This window comes from Esox lucius, chromosome 5 (assembly GCF_011004845.1).
Source record: "Esox lucius isolate fEsoLuc1 chromosome 5, fEsoLuc1.pri, whole genome shotgun sequence".
In the NCBI taxonomy this organism is placed as follows: domain Eukaryota; kingdom Metazoa; phylum Chordata; class Actinopteri; order Esociformes; family Esocidae; genus Esox; species Esox lucius.
In genome coordinates, this window is record NC_047573.1 from 20438079 (window position 1) to 20452937 (window position 14859).

General features: G+C 43.9%; 2 protein-coding genes across 6 annotated transcripts in view; one reads left to right on the plus strand and one right to left on the minus strand.

Annotated features, from left to right (window-relative positions):
• The window catches only part of LOC105021171 (neurabin-2), a 27010-nt gene extending 20858 nt beyond the window's left edge, over positions 1–6152 (minus strand). Inside the window, exons 1-2 of one of the 2 annotated variants that reach the window (XM_010888656.5) lie at positions 6037–6150; positions 4194–5900 (exon numbers count right to left, since the gene is read on the minus strand). In XM_010888656.5, coding sequence (XP_010886958.2) covers positions 4194–5702 — 1509 coding nt within the window. In that variant the 5' untranslated portion in view covers positions 5703–5900; positions 6037–6150. Of the gene's footprint in view, positions 1–4193 lie in introns of both variants that reach the window. The other variant, XM_020046490.3, reaches the window with a different exon arrangement.
• Positions 6153–6214: 62 nt separating this feature from the next.
• Positions 6215–14684, plus strand: sgca (sarcoglycan, alpha). 4 transcript variants are annotated; one of them, XM_020046491.3, is made up of 12 exons: positions 6215–6700; positions 7671–8033; positions 8321–8449; positions 8774–8925; positions 9408–9477; positions 9575–9773; positions 10039–10201; positions 10380–10588; positions 10784–10810; positions 12640–12819; positions 13326–13352; positions 13442–14684. In XM_020046491.3, the coding sequence occupies exons 2-12, from the start codon at positions 7997–7999 to the stop codon at positions 13446–13448; spliced, it is 1200 nt and encodes a 399-aa protein (XP_019902050.2). In that variant the 5' UTR covers positions 6215–6700; positions 7671–7996; the 3' UTR covers positions 13449–14684. The 4 variants fall into 4 exon arrangements, with proteins under 4 accessions (XP_019902050.2, XP_010886969.2, XP_034148112.1 ...); XM_010888667.4 differs by lacking the exon at positions 6215–6700 and having other exon boundaries at positions 7590–8033; XM_034292221.1 differs by lacking the exons at positions 6215–6700; positions 7671–8033 and having other exon boundaries at positions 8063–8449.
• The last annotated feature ends 175 nt before the right edge of the window (positions 14685–14859 follow it).

Sequence of the window (14859 nt, forward strand, 5' to 3'; positions counted from 1 at the left end):
AGATTCACTGCATGGTGTGAGATATGCCTGGCCAATAGTTTCACTGAATGGTACAGTATGTGAGATATGACTGGCCAGTAGTTTCACTGGATGGTACAGTATGTGAGATATTACTGGCCAATAGTTTCACTGGATGGTACAGTATGTGAGATATTACTGGCCAATAGTTTCACTGGATGGTACAGTATGTGAGATATTACTGGCCAATAGTTTCACTGGATGGTACAGTATGTGAGATATTACTGGCCAATAGTTTCACTGGATGGTACAGTATGTGAGATATGACTGGCCAATAGTTTCACTGGATGGTACAGTATGTGAGATATGACTGGCCAATAGTTTCACTGGATGGTACAGTATGTAAGATATTACTGGCCAATAGTTTCACTGGATGGTACAGTAGGTGAGATATTACTGGCCAATAGTTTCACTGGATGGTACAGTATGTGAGATATGACTGGCCAATAGTTTCACTGGATAGTACAGTATGTGAGATATGACTGGCCAATAGTTTCACTGGACGGTACAGTATGTGAGATATGACTGGCCAATAGTTTCACTGGATGGTACAGTATGTAAGATATTACTGGCCAATAGTTTCACTGGATGGTACAGTATGTGAGATATTACTGGCCAATAGTTTCACTGGATGGTACAGTAGGTGAGATATTACTGGCCAATAGTTTCACTGGATGGTACAGTATGTGAGATATTACTGGTCAATAGATTCACTGGATAGTACAGTATGTGAGATATTACTGGCCAATAGTTTCACAGGATGGCACAGTATGTGAGATATGACTGGTCAATTAGATTCCCTGGATACATTTTGTTTCTTTCTTTCCGGTTATTTTACTAGGTATATAAAACAAAAATATTCTTATTTTACAGCCAGCCAGCAACCTGGGAGAAATTAGGGTGGTGTCTCGCTCAGAGACAGAACAAAATAATTTTTCACTTTTCGTTTACTGGCTCAAATCACCTGATCTTGTCCACTAGCTTACCCTGCCGTTATGACTGGCCAATACATTTACTGGACTATGTCATTTTTGAGATGGACAACAGATTCACAAGCATGAACTGTTTTAGGATACCTAGAGTGAACAGATTTCCCTTTCCCTTGCAGTCAAAGCAAAGACCAACCATTTCAACTCAATGTGTTCCTTTTCAGTAAACATTGAATACAAACTCTGGGCTATAACGACATCATTCATTGTTTAAATTGCAGACAGTGTAAAACATTTGTTTATACGTGACTAGGCCTACAACAGAGTTGGATTACTATCTGCTGTGATTGCATAGGCTGCAGATCTTCATCAAAAAGACAACTAAGGAATAAGGATGAGGATGGAGAAGACAGTTAATGTTGGGTCACAGAGAACAGAGTCTCAGGTTGTAATGTCCCAATCACTATTAGATTAAAAACAAATCATAACACCTAGTACCAGAAGAACGGGAGAGGACAGTTATGAAATACAGTGTTGTAAAAACAGTGAAATACAAAGAATATGGACAATCAACCCTATAAATGAATTAAGAGTGGAGCCAGAGAGCAGCTTCCTGTGTTTAAAACGAGCCGACAATCCCAAAGGAGAGGCCTGTCTGTGATGATTACAATGCAGCTATTTTTATCAACTTCACAAAAAACAGGAGCGGCGGAACGGTGACAGAGAGATAGAGATATAGAAAGAGATAGAGATAGAAAAGAGGGGGAGTGAGGGAAAAAGAAAGAGCCAGAGTGGATGAGGGTGTTAGAGAATGTGAACAAAGCTGGTAGTGTGAACTGAACTCTGCACCCGCAATGTTGTTTGTTCCAGTTTGAGAAGATACTTTTGACTAAGACCACGACGGCCCCTGTGAGTGGGTGAGATGGAGAGCGTGGTTACAACGGGGGGAGTATTCACCCAAAAATGGCCAAGCACAAGTGTTTCCTGTATGAGAGAGAGTGTGCGTGCGTGAGAGACAGAATATGTATGTGTTTCTATTTTAGTTGTGACCACAATCTCGATTATTGATGAAATACCTTAATGTTACATAGCAAATCGACAACAATTTCATAACATACGCACCGTGATATGTACATTGTTACAAAAAGCTGATAAACAAACTGAAATGTATTTACATTGTGAGAGAGAGAGAGGGAGAGAGAGAGAGAGAGAGAGAGAGAGAGAGATTCAGCCACAACAAAAAGCCTAGTGACACTACTGTGTGACCATAGTCCTGGCATTCATTATACCATGACATTTTAGCTGCCAAATAAATGGCCTTCAACATGACCTCGCTCCCCCGACTCCTGTGCAGACCCACTGTACCCAACGCCCTGTCGCCAACAAAGGACACTTTGATAGAGTGTGAAGGACCATGTCAGTGGGAGGGGACAACGGCCACAGCAGTAATAATCTGATATCAAAACGACTAGGCATCAGTCAAACAGCCTGTAAAGCACTATTGAAATGTAATACCCTACTATTATTCCTATGACCACACATGCTGGTAAGGTGCAACTGTACAAGGTAAGGCTAGAAACCGGCCACCACTCCCAGTTGGGTCTAACAAACTGTCGCGGCTGAAAACTATTTTAGGATACGTCATCAATTCACTGCTTCATCCTCTTATGGGATTTGAACTAACCCCATCCTCCACTGAGAGGCTACTACACTGGGAATCATGGGTTATCATAACAGGCTGAAATATTACAACATACCTCACGACATAGACGTTGGTTAAAAGGGACGAAGAACCTCTCGTGAGAGGAGGAAGAGCGACGCGAACGGTCGCGACAGGGGAAATAACCCGCTCTCTGCTTGAGCTGGCTAGCTGGTGCTGCAAGTGTGGGATTTGACAGCATCGCAGCACACTTGACTTGGCGGAGCGAGGGCTTCTCTAACCACATTAACGCTGGAGACCTCAGGCCGGTGAGACCGAGCTGGGATGGCGGAGAACAGGGCTGAATACGGTACGCTTCCCTGGAAGTGCACTGCTTCTAACCGGAGCCCCTACGGCGACCCAGACCATGATTCTCTTGGGCAGAGAAGAATCACAGTCTGCTTTTCGGATCATTACACTTACCCAGTCTGCAGAGAGACAGTATGAATCCACTTCTCTCCTCCAAGCCCTGATATGGATGGAACCTCCATCATATTATGGTGTCTAGAATTGCATACAGTACATCTCTATTGCCCAAGTCTATAATAATTTGTGACTAGCCCGGAAAATCAATATTGATGGATTTTCTTGATATTCAATATGATAGGGGATTGAAAGTGCATTAAAACTGCACTCCATTGTAAAGAGATCCATACCATGCTTATTACTCCCTTTTTAATGTCATTTTAATAATAAAAATAAGTGTCTCCTTGTTGATTTTTTATCTGTACTCTGTTTATCGTCTATGTTCAGTTTATTGTAGCCCCACCACCCCACTAAATCAAATTACGGTTTGCCAATAACATGTTAATGTACTTGGCAAATAAAGGTAATTCTGAGTTGTTGGTCCAGTCAACTACTTTTGGATTGCCCCTTAGCTCAGGTGTAATGATTTGATGGCGTAGGGCTTGTTTAAATTACTCTAGATTATTTTGATGTGTAAAGTTACAAATATTGATAGCTCGAGACGCCAAATTCGGAGGTAGCATGCGTCACATTTCACTCCCTCTCTCGTATCTTAAACAAGCCCATAGACCAACCTAACTACTTTAAATCAAAAGGGAAGCCCATCCACATCTAATGGCCCATTAGTTAACAATGAAGTGCTGGGTCAAGATAATGCAGAAAACAGCCATTGCAGAGAAAGAAATCATAAATATTATTTCTTGCTCATCACTTATTACTTAAAAAAGCACATGGATGTGGACCCATCACCAACCAGCCCATATAAACAACTTCATATTCTGTGGCGATAAATACTATTCAGGAGCATCACTGCCACCCATACAAAACAACCACTGAACAAGATTGTACGCCACACAATAGGAAAGAAGCTACGCTAATTATGTTGTCTCTTTGTTCCTTCCTAACAATTATTAACAAAGAGGCACTGAAACAGAGAGGGGGCAGAGAAGGAGCTGCAGAGAGAGAGAGAGAGAGAGAGAAAGAGAGTGAGAAAGAAACCGAAGCAAAAGGACTGTCTGTAAAGATGGATGCCCGTGTGGTAGGGAAAGAGCGTGTTCACCTGGAGAAGAGTGGGAGCTCACCTTGATCGGCCCTGTGCTGAAACGGATCTTCCGGCTGGGTGGAGGGTCTTCCTCTTCAGGCAGCCCCGGCTTCTCGTGACAGCTGGACTCGGGCTCGTAGGGCTCATCGTCATCTTCATCGTCATCTTCCTCCTCGTCCTCCTCCTCATCCTGCTGGCTGCCTTTGGAGTCCTCCCCAACCGCACTGTAGGTTCTGACGTCCACATGCTCCCCTCCTGCCTGGTCCTCCTTGACCGTCCTCTCCTCCCTCTCCTCCGCTGCAACCCCCTGGCCAATCCCTCCGTCTCCACTCTGCCCGGCCCTCTCACCGCTAGTGTCCTTGGGAGAGGTCTCCCTTACCTGGGCCTCCCACTCTGCCCTGTCCTCCCCATTCTCCAGGGACACTTGGTGGATGTCAGCTTTCACTAAGGCGTTACTTGGCTCCCGGTCGCTTGGAAAGTCCTCCTGGCCGGCAACTGTGGCCTGGTCCCCGGACTCCAGCCCAGCCCAGCCATCCCTGAGCTCCGTCCCACCACCGGGTAGCGTCGGGCTGCTTTGGCCTCCATTCTGACCTCCGTGCTGGCCCTCTGAGGCGGAGGAGGATGAGTTGGTAGCCTTTGCCCTGAGGCTCCTGGGGGGTCCGTCTTGGGCCCTCTGGCTGCGCCCCCGGCCCCCCTCCTCCTCCTGGTTGGCCATCGGGAGGGCGGAAGCACGGCTGGCCCTCTTGGAGATGATTTTGGAGTTGAGCTGTACCCCCACCTTGGTGCTGACACCCCGGGAGGGCAGCGGAGGGGTGGAGGAGAGGCGGTGCAGGTTGTTGCGGAGCTCGGAGGCCCGTTCGAAGACAGCGCTGAGCTGCGAGACGGTTGGGGACACGGCCTCGGTGGTGTCCAGGCTGTCCAGGGATTCTGTGCTACCATTGAAGCGTGCCACAACGTCCAGCCTGCCATCCTGGAAGCCCAGGCCTGAAGTCCGCTCAGTCTTCAGTAGGACCCTGTTTGTGGCAGCGGCTTGCTTCTCACGCTCTAGCTGCTGTGCCGCCTGCTGTTGTTCAAATATCTTCCGTGTCTCCTGCAGCTTAGAGTAACTGGGGGACGAGGCTCTGGGAATCTGTCCGTTCTCTGCTTTGGCACCAGGGTCGAACCGGTTAACCCGTTCTGAGACAGTGGATCCCAGCTTCAGCAAAGCGCTGTGGTCCACATTCTCATTCAGGCTACCGGCTCTGGGAAGAGAAAGACGCACCCTCTCGGTTGTCTTCTCTGGTTCATCCCCTCCCTCCCCCTCCCTGCCGGGAGACGTGCTCCCTGGGCCTTGCATCTGCTGGAACATGTTCTTGATACGATGCACGTTGGAGCCGTAACTCCGGCGCCCGCGGGGGCCTTCCTGCATATGATCGCCGTTCGCAGCATTGTCCTTCGCAGGCTTTAGCGCCTTCATCCCCGCCTCGTATGCGTTCCGGTGAGGGGATGGGCTCCGCAGCGTCGAACCGGAGCCGGGGCTCTTGGAAGATGAGGATTCAGTCTTCATCATGGTCAGTCAAGCGTCACAACGTCCTTTCAGCAGCGGCATCTCTCCCTTTCCCTAGCGCAGTTGTCAGCACAAATCGGTCCGTTCTCACCAACAGTCAAATCTGTTAGGGAGACGGTGCCGACTAGAATTGACTAGCTAATGGAAATTAAATAAATCGTTTTCTTTTTTTCTTTTAGGCCGCGTCCATCACATGTAATCCTGTGTAATGGAGGAAAGTAAAAAACGATGTATTAGTAATTTGCTCGTAATTGAAACACCAACCTGACCAAAAAATGCGGGCGGATTAAAACACCGCGGTTACCACAACATCACAGCAAAAAACAGGAACACTAACCTAACATTGGATTGTTCGCTGACAGATTGCTTCCGTTTAATCCTTTTGGGCGACCAGCAGCATCATTTTGATCTCTTGATTTTCTGAGCTGCAGATTTCTGTCTATGGGTCCTCCTATCCTCGCTCGCGTAAAAGCAGACTGCTGCTGAGGATGGGACATAACTGGGTCATAGCGCGTGTTGCATTTACTGTTCCGCTACGTTTTTATTCCTACAACTTTATTTATAGCCTAGTGAAAATAACCTACAGATCGATATATCATAATGGAAAACTCCTATTTTTAACAGGTCATCCAAATCTAACTAAAAATATATTTGACACATTGATTGTATTTCATTTTAGGACCCTGAAGAAATACAAACCCGCGTGTGTCAGATTACTGTACTGTTGCCAACATGCCATGATGATGTATCCGTTCTGTAATATCGCTTCCTGCATCTACTGGCTAAGAGGTTTTTGGCGTTGTACACTGTTTTTATCAGATACCTTTAATTGCTTCCATTGTTACATTATTTTGGCTGTGTAATGGGTAGGATAGCCTATATTTCCCCAGCCTCATGGCGACCTACCTTGGTTTGCTAATCATTCTGCAGGCTATATCCCACCGCGCCTCCTACACACTACACAGCATCATGACTGCAACTCAATGCGCTACGTCCATACTGTGAGTGTTCGAGGCACAACAGCTAGCTATGAAGAAAGACCGTAGACTCATTTATGTATTTCAGGAAAGGAAACCAGATTAGTAATATTGATAATGGCAAGACATAATATACCCATCATAATACAACCGAAATTAAGAAGCAGCACCCATTGAGATGCCATGCGTGCACACGTCACTCCTGCATTTTGATGCTGTATAACGGGGGCGCTATGCTATTCCTAGTACTGTTTCATAGTTAAAGTGTAGTAGCCTCTTTGTAGTAATCAACATTACATTTAATTTATAAATTATTCTGAAATGTTAGTGATTGCATCTCATTATTGCTGATATGGAAACCCACACTGCAAAATAAAATATAAGGGATGTGGACATTTCCAGGGTGTTTCTGTGTGTGTGTGTGTGTGTGTGTGTGTGTGTGTGTGTGTGTATGTGTGTGTGTGTGTGTGTGTGTGTGTGATCCTGGTCAATGTGTGCAAGTTGGGAACTGAAGTCCCCACAAAATTAGTAAAACCTAAAACATATGGTCCCACATTTTGGCAGGGTTAGTTCTGGGGTAAAACCTACAGCAGTGCATAGTGTTACAATTGGTGTAACATTTAGTTTTAGGCATTACCAATCAGGATTAAGATTAGGCATTAGGGCAAGGTTGAATTTAGCCATAAAGTTTAGGTATTTGGGGTCAAGAGAAGGTTAGGTTTAGGGGATAATGCACATGGATTTCAGATTAAGTATCAGGATCCCATAATGACAGACACACAAACGTGTGTGTGTGTGTGTGTGTTTGTGTGTGTGTGTAAGATCATGGATGCTCTGCTTCTTGATTTATATTTTAATTAACGCACCTTTTTATAATAGTGTTTTATGTTTGAACAAAAAAAAGTATCTACAGAATATGAATGTAAGTGTACACTAGTTCATGTCATGGTTTTTCATAATTGTAATACGTTTTCTTCTCACATCCATTTTACAGAATCATAAGCACCAGATAATAAAAAACATTGATTGGATACAATGACGACAGCAGACCTCCCCTGCCAGTGTGTAGACATGGTTGACAGAATAGGGTAAAGGAAGAAAGAGAGACACTCAGTAGTGCAAGGCAGATTACACAGCTGGTGTTTTTATTATAATGCTTTAAACACACAGACATGCAGTCACACACACACCCACAGAGAGAGACTTTAGGAAGTCTATTATTGTGTAGTGCGTGGATCAGAAATAGCCTTGTAGGCCCCTGGTTGACTGCGACCCAGCCTTCCTCTCCTCTTGGCCCTGTCAATCACTTTTCAAAACAAGATGGCAGACTGGGCAAGCTGGGGGCTTATTTTAACAGGCAAGTTGAAGTATTTCTTCATTTATAAAAGTGAAAATGACCATACTGACAAGCTTCTTTTATTTACTGCTGTAGCGGATAGGATTTGTGTTTTGTAGTAGACATTCTAGAGAACGTAGCAGTTATTAAAGGCGTAAAACAAGAGGAGTCAAATTGTGTTGCCAATATACCGCATGATGTACATGTTTCTAATGACCGGAATATAAATGCAAACTGGAATGGAATGGTGGCCATGGGGTGGCAAATCAGAATTTGTGTCTGTGTTCTTGTCTACTTGTTGTACACAGTGTGTGTGGCCTGTATCTTGGTGGTCAAGACAGACATCAAGGTGAATACCCCGATGGGACAGCTGTTTGTGTTCGAGCTGCAGAGGGAGATCTTCCAGAATGATTTCGAACCTTTCCTGCATCATTACGGTAAGCCTGACATGAAGTCATCCGAAGTAAATCTTGAGATCACATTTAGCTAATTAGTTACATAATGATAATCATTAAATAGAAATCCTTTTCAAGAACGGTATTCTGTTGTGGTATCTTCTATTCTATTTTATTCAAACTTTACATCATTCAGAATGAATAGACACACTTATATGAACTGACTAATGTAAAAGTGCAGATGTTTGGAAAATTTTGGTATGTAAATGAATAGTTTGTATTAGAAAAGCCTTCCATGCAACAGTCAGCATTCATCCCCAGGGAAGTGTTTTTAATGCAATCCTCTCGCTCTCCCATTCTGAAAAGCAGGAAAAGTCTACAATGATCCCATGCTGTTTAAGTGCAATAAGCAGGCCTTCCCAGACCTGCCGGGTTGGCTGCGCTTTACCCAGAGGCATCCTTATGATAACGGCTTCCTCTACGGCACCCCGCTGGTCCAGGAGAAGACTATTATTGAGGTACACCGAACAGACTCCAACCACAGATGCTCTGAGACACTAAATGGGACAGTGTTCCCCAGCCCGTCTACCAGGACTCCTGGGGTTACTTGGCCTATCCACAGGAGGGTACTTTAGAGGAGGGTGTTCAATATGGGCGGAGCTTCCCTGGGCGGAGCTTCCCTGGGCGAGAGTCTACTTGTAGGCCTACTTGTAGAAGGCACATGAAGGCAGACTCTGGGCAGACAAACATTTTGTTGTTGGTGGAGTAACCAAAAAAAGGTCGGTGAACACTGTGATCGTGTAGTAAGTTGGACCAGAGCCAGGGTGGGACCACAGACAGTGTTATCAGAACTCTTCTCAGTGGAAATAATTATGGGGTGTTCTGATGTTTCTTTAAACTTTTTTTAACAATATTTTCAAGCATGACTTGCCTTGGAGATAACAATATTTGTATAACAATGCATGGATAAAGTGAAAAGTAATTTTCCTATCTTTTTCAGATCACAGTAATTAACAAGCGGAGCTACGACACGTTTAGAGACCGACTGATCATAAGAATTGATCCACCAGGTAAGTGTTTTCTGACTGTAGCACAAAACACATTCTGACCTACACAAAACCCTTGTGCTAGAAAAAAAGAATATCCCACTATTGGCCATGCTTACAGAGAAGAGATTGCCCTATCAGGCTGAGTTCTTCATCCCACTGAGGGAGATTGAGAAGGTGCTGCCCTCTGCAGTCCAGGAAGAAATCCGTCAGGATTTGAAGAGGATTTGGAAGACAGACCAGCTAACATTTGTCAACATCACGTCTGCTTTGGACCGAGGTGGCCGTGTCCCCCTGCCTCTGGCCGGACACTTTGAGGGGTAAAGAAGTGTCAAATTTCAACTGTCACTAACAATTACTACTAGTAGTATTAAACAGGGAGCATCTCAGACCAGCAGGAGAATTACTTAGTGAGTAGGCTCCCGGGAGGCAGATCTTCAGAAGAACATTACACCAGGCAATAATTCCAAATTACCTGTGTAGGGCATTTTAAGTTGGTTAAAATGCCCTACACAGGTTTTATTTTTAAGTCTTTGGAAATGTGAACAAACAGTTGAAAAGCTGGTGTCATGTATTGTGTCCAAGGGTGTATGTGAAGGTGGGTTCTGACCAGCGCTTCTCTGAGTGTTTGTTGAGGCTTCAGACTGCCGAGCACAAGAGGCAGTGCGAGGCTGGAGGCAGGGTCCCCGGGAACTGCGCGGTCTGCTCCTACCCGAGCAACTGCGTCACCTGGTGCAATTCCACACTGGTGAGTCCACAAGCACAAGCGCTGGGAACGTCTCGGCGTAGAAAAGCACCACATTACTGACATTGCAATCATTCCTGGAAGGAGGCTGAGATAGTTCAAGAGGACTATTTTGCACATGTCCAAACCTCCCTCCTCCATGTGAGTCCTCCTCCTCTGTCCCTGTGCTTACTGTACATAGATTGATGTATCCAGCCCCGTGGCCTTCTCTCCCGCCCCCACCATGGGCCCTGGTATCCTGGATGCTGAAGGCGTTTACGATCCTCCAGAGTCCCCACCGCCCAGAGACTTCCTGCCAGACTACATAGTGACTGTGATCGTCCCCTTGGTCCTGGCCATCATCCTGTGTCTCCTTCTCTCCTACATCATGTGCTGCAGACGAGAGGGAGTGTATGTCTGTTGTATTCAACTGAGGTTTCAATGGGTTTTAATGGGTTTTTATTTTTGTTTAGTGTTAATCAACCTGTCAGAATACATTAAGCCCAGTGGAAACATTTTAAAACCTTCACATTTGTCAGTGTGTCCTGTATTATTAACATTATTATTATAGAGTGGTTGTTCATGTTCTTTGGTGTTCACTTTCAGGGAGAAAAGGGATTCGAAAACACCAGAGTAAGTAGACATCATCACCTAATAAGATGTACACCTGCTCTCCAGGACAGTAAGGTTGAAAAACATACAGAAAATATATTAATCACAGTCCCAGAAAGACAGGCACTCATCCCAGTCCCAGGAAGACAGACATTCATCACAGTCCCAGGAAGACAGACATTCATCACAGTCCCAGGAAGACAGACATTCATCACAGTCCCAGGAAGACAGACATTCATCACAGTCCCAGGAAGACAGACATTCATCACAGTCCCAGGAAGACAGACATTCATCACAGTCCCAGGAAGACAGACATTCATCACAGTCCCAGGAAGACAGACATTCATCACAATCCCAAGAACATAGACATTCATCACAATCCCAGGAACATAGACATTCATCACAGTCCCAGGAAGACAGACATTCATCACAGTCCCAGGAACATAGACATTCATCACAGTCCCAGGAACATAGACATTCATCACAGTGCCAGGAAGACAGACATTCATCACAGTCCCAGGAAGACAGACATTCATCACAGTCCCAGGAAGACAGACATTCATCACAATCCCAAGAACATAGACATTCATCACAATCCCAGGAACATAGACATTCATCACAGTCCCAGGAAGACAGACATTCATCACAGTCCCAGGAACATAGACATTCATCACAGTCCCAGGAACATAGACATTCATCACAGTGCCAGGAAGACAGACATTCATCACAGTCCCAGGAAGACCGACATTCATCACAGTACCAGGAACATAGACATTCATCACAGTCCCAGGAACATAGACATTCATCACAATCCCAGGAACATAGACATTCATCACAATCCCAGGAACATAGACATTCATCACAATCCCAGGAACATAGACATTCATCACAATCCCAGGAACATAGACATTCATCACAATCCCAGGAACATAGACATTCATCACAATCCCAGGAACATAGACATTCATCACAATCCCAGGAACATAGACATTCATCACAATCCCAGGAACATAGACATTCATCACAATCCCAGGAACATAGACATTCATCACAATCCCAGGAACATAGACATTCATCACAATCCCAGGAACATAGACATTCATCACAATCCCAGGAACATAGACATTCATCACAGTCCCAGGAACATAGACATTCATCACAATCCCAGGAACATAGACATTCATCACAATCCCAGGAACATAGACATTCATCACAATCCCAGGAACATAGACATTCATCACAGTCCCAGGAACATAGACATTCATCACAGTCCCAGGAACATAGACATTCATCACAATCCCAGGAACATAGACATTCATCACAATCCCAGGAACATAGACATTCATCACAATCCCAGGAACATAGACATTCATCACAGTCCCAGGAACATAGACATTCATCACAATCCCAGGAACATAGACATTCATCACAATCCCAGGAACATAGACATTCATCACAGTGCCAGGAAGACAGACATTCATCACAGTCCCAGGAACATAGACATTCATCACAGTCCCAGGAACATAGACATTCATCACAATCCCAAGAACATAGACATTCATCACAGTCCCAGGAACATAGACATTCATCACAGTCCCAGGAACATAGACATTCATCACAGTCCCAGGAAGACAGACATTAATCACAGTCCCAGGAACATAGACATTCATCACAGTGCCAGGAAGACAGACATTAATCACAGTCCCAGAAATACAGAATGTCAGGACATCTAATGGATTACCTGTAGTAACAAATCCAGGATTTGATAAATCACTTCAAGGGATAAAATCAGTATAATGGTTGACTAATGTAAGCCTTGCTCTCCACCTGCTTTCTTTCTATGCATTCAGTATTCAGCTGTACCACCACCACACCATACACGGTAACACCACGGAACTGCGGAGCATGGCTGCTGGTCGTGGGGTCCCCCCTCCCCTCTCCACACGGTCCATGTTCAATGCCCGCACTGGGGAGACAGCTCCGCCCTTTCAGACTGACAGCCCCAGCATCCCCCTCATCCTGGCCCAGCAGTGAGTGGCTTACTAGTAGTATAGCTTACATGTAATTACTGGTAGAGAATTTACTCTACTGCAGCTTGGTCCAGGCGGTCTGTCAACTTGTTTGTGGCCATTCAGATAGTTGCAGTTACAGCACGTAGGGGACTAGGCTAGCTTAACTCACATTGAACTTACTTTTGTCATGGTTTTTATTTCATACGAGAGCTGTTCATACTATTCCTGTTGAATTATATGATATTTGGTCTATAGCACCACCTAGTGGAGCAGATTAATAGTGAACCAGTAAATCATGTTCATGCTTGACCTTTACTGCCATCATTTAAGGTATAATGATGGTTTAATACTATCAGAGTTTACTGTACATATTGCTTTAATGTTTGGTATATTATTAAACATATGAAAGTAATGAGCACAATATAATTTACTAAGCTGTTTAGGATCACAATAAGATACCAAAAACGATTTACTAAGTCATTGCTATTCAGTTTAAAGGTTAAATTCTTATTTTGTTTTCACAGGGAAATCAACACTGACACATTACCCAGGTAAAAAATAAGTAAAAACATTACAGGAATTAAATAATGATAATGAATTGGCTGGCTGTTTTTTAACAATAGTGTTTTTGTTCCAACAGGAATTGAAGCCATACAGACAGGAAATAGCAGTGTTCTACTAATATTGTGGTTTTGCTGTGGGATGTTTAAGAGGTTTTTGCTTCACTAAATCCTATCTTCATAGATTTCATTATAATTTTTTCCTCTGGTTGTGAATATTTACAAGCGACTATGTGTAGAATCACTGTTACCACTGATTTTGTTTCATAATCTATTATTATAATATGTTATAACCTTTATTGGAGTCTTCGGTCTGCCATGCACCTAGATTCTATTTTGTACACACATTAACCTAGATTGAATTGAATGTTTTCCTTTATAAAACCTCTAAACAACTGTATTTTCTATTTTTTTTTTTTTTGTATTACTGGTACGTACATCGGTAAATGCACTGTTTAATTGTCATGTAGAAATTAATAATAATCATGCCATAATATCGGTCAGTTGATTGCCTTGTCAGATTAGTGTAGCCAACATGCCTAATACTACTTACCATATCATAGAAAATAATTTAGGGACACAATTACAGTAAAGTAGGTTACAACAAACGAACAGGTGAAACACGCTTAGAACCAGGCAGCATCGACTTTCATCCACTTGATCCAAATCGTCTTTATGAAGACATCCTTAAAAAAATTCAGTAACTCTGTCGAACTGTCATTTGATCATATTCAAAACAAAAACACCGATGATCCTTAAGGGGAATTGTAGTAGCCAAGGGTAGCAAAGAATCCACACGTTTCAGCCTGTCTTCGTTTTGTTGCTGCACTCGTGAAAGTGCTGCTCCAAGCCATGCCACGCGGCACTCTTCTGCAATAAAATTGGACAGCTTTTAGTCTACGGCAGAAATGAAACACGTAGACCTGCGGCATTAGGTAGGGAACAGTTTGTAGCCCGCACATTGGCCCATCCTACAATTAAGAACTATTCCACGGAATTCCACAAGGGGTCGGCACACGGCGGTGATACGTCTCAGAAGCTTCGATCAAAACGTGTAGCTGACTGCGAATGGAAATGTAGGCTATGCCAAATTTGGAGCAAGTTATTAGAAAATGTTTTGGTTTGTTTCAACTTACTACGCTAGTTTACGCTTAAGGGCACTCATCCAAATAGGCCTTATAAATCTGTGTCCAGCAAGAGGCAGGTAACATCAAATCAATATCCCAGGTAGATCCAAGAAGAGCAAGGGGCTTAGCCCCCTCAGTTTTATTTTCTGCCCCTCCCAGTTAAAATGTTAAATACTCTATAGAAAAAAAAAAAGAAAAAAAAAAGATTATTATTTTCTGCCCCCTCAGTCACTTCGTCCTGGTGCCGGGCCTGCAAAGTAAAATAATGCAGTCCTGGCCCCTAAAGAACTTAACCCAAACTGCTGCTGTAAAAGATAATGTGTTATAAGAGTTAGACATTTATGTTGAGAAATAATAGGTTTAAGGTCTTA

Coding starts and splice junctions, on each gene's coding strand:
- sgca (XM_034292221.1), top strand. CDS start 8,257: ATGGTGGCCATGGGGTGGCAAATCAGAATTTGTGTCTGTGTTCTTGTC. Junction 8,450..8,773: donor ACCTTTCCTGCATCATTACG/GTAAGCCTGACA, acceptor CATTCTGAAAAG/CAGGAAAAGTCTACAATGAT. Junction 10,811..12,639: donor AGGGATTCGAAAACACCAGA/GTAAGTAGACAT, acceptor CTATGCATTCAG/TATTCAGCTGTACCACCACC.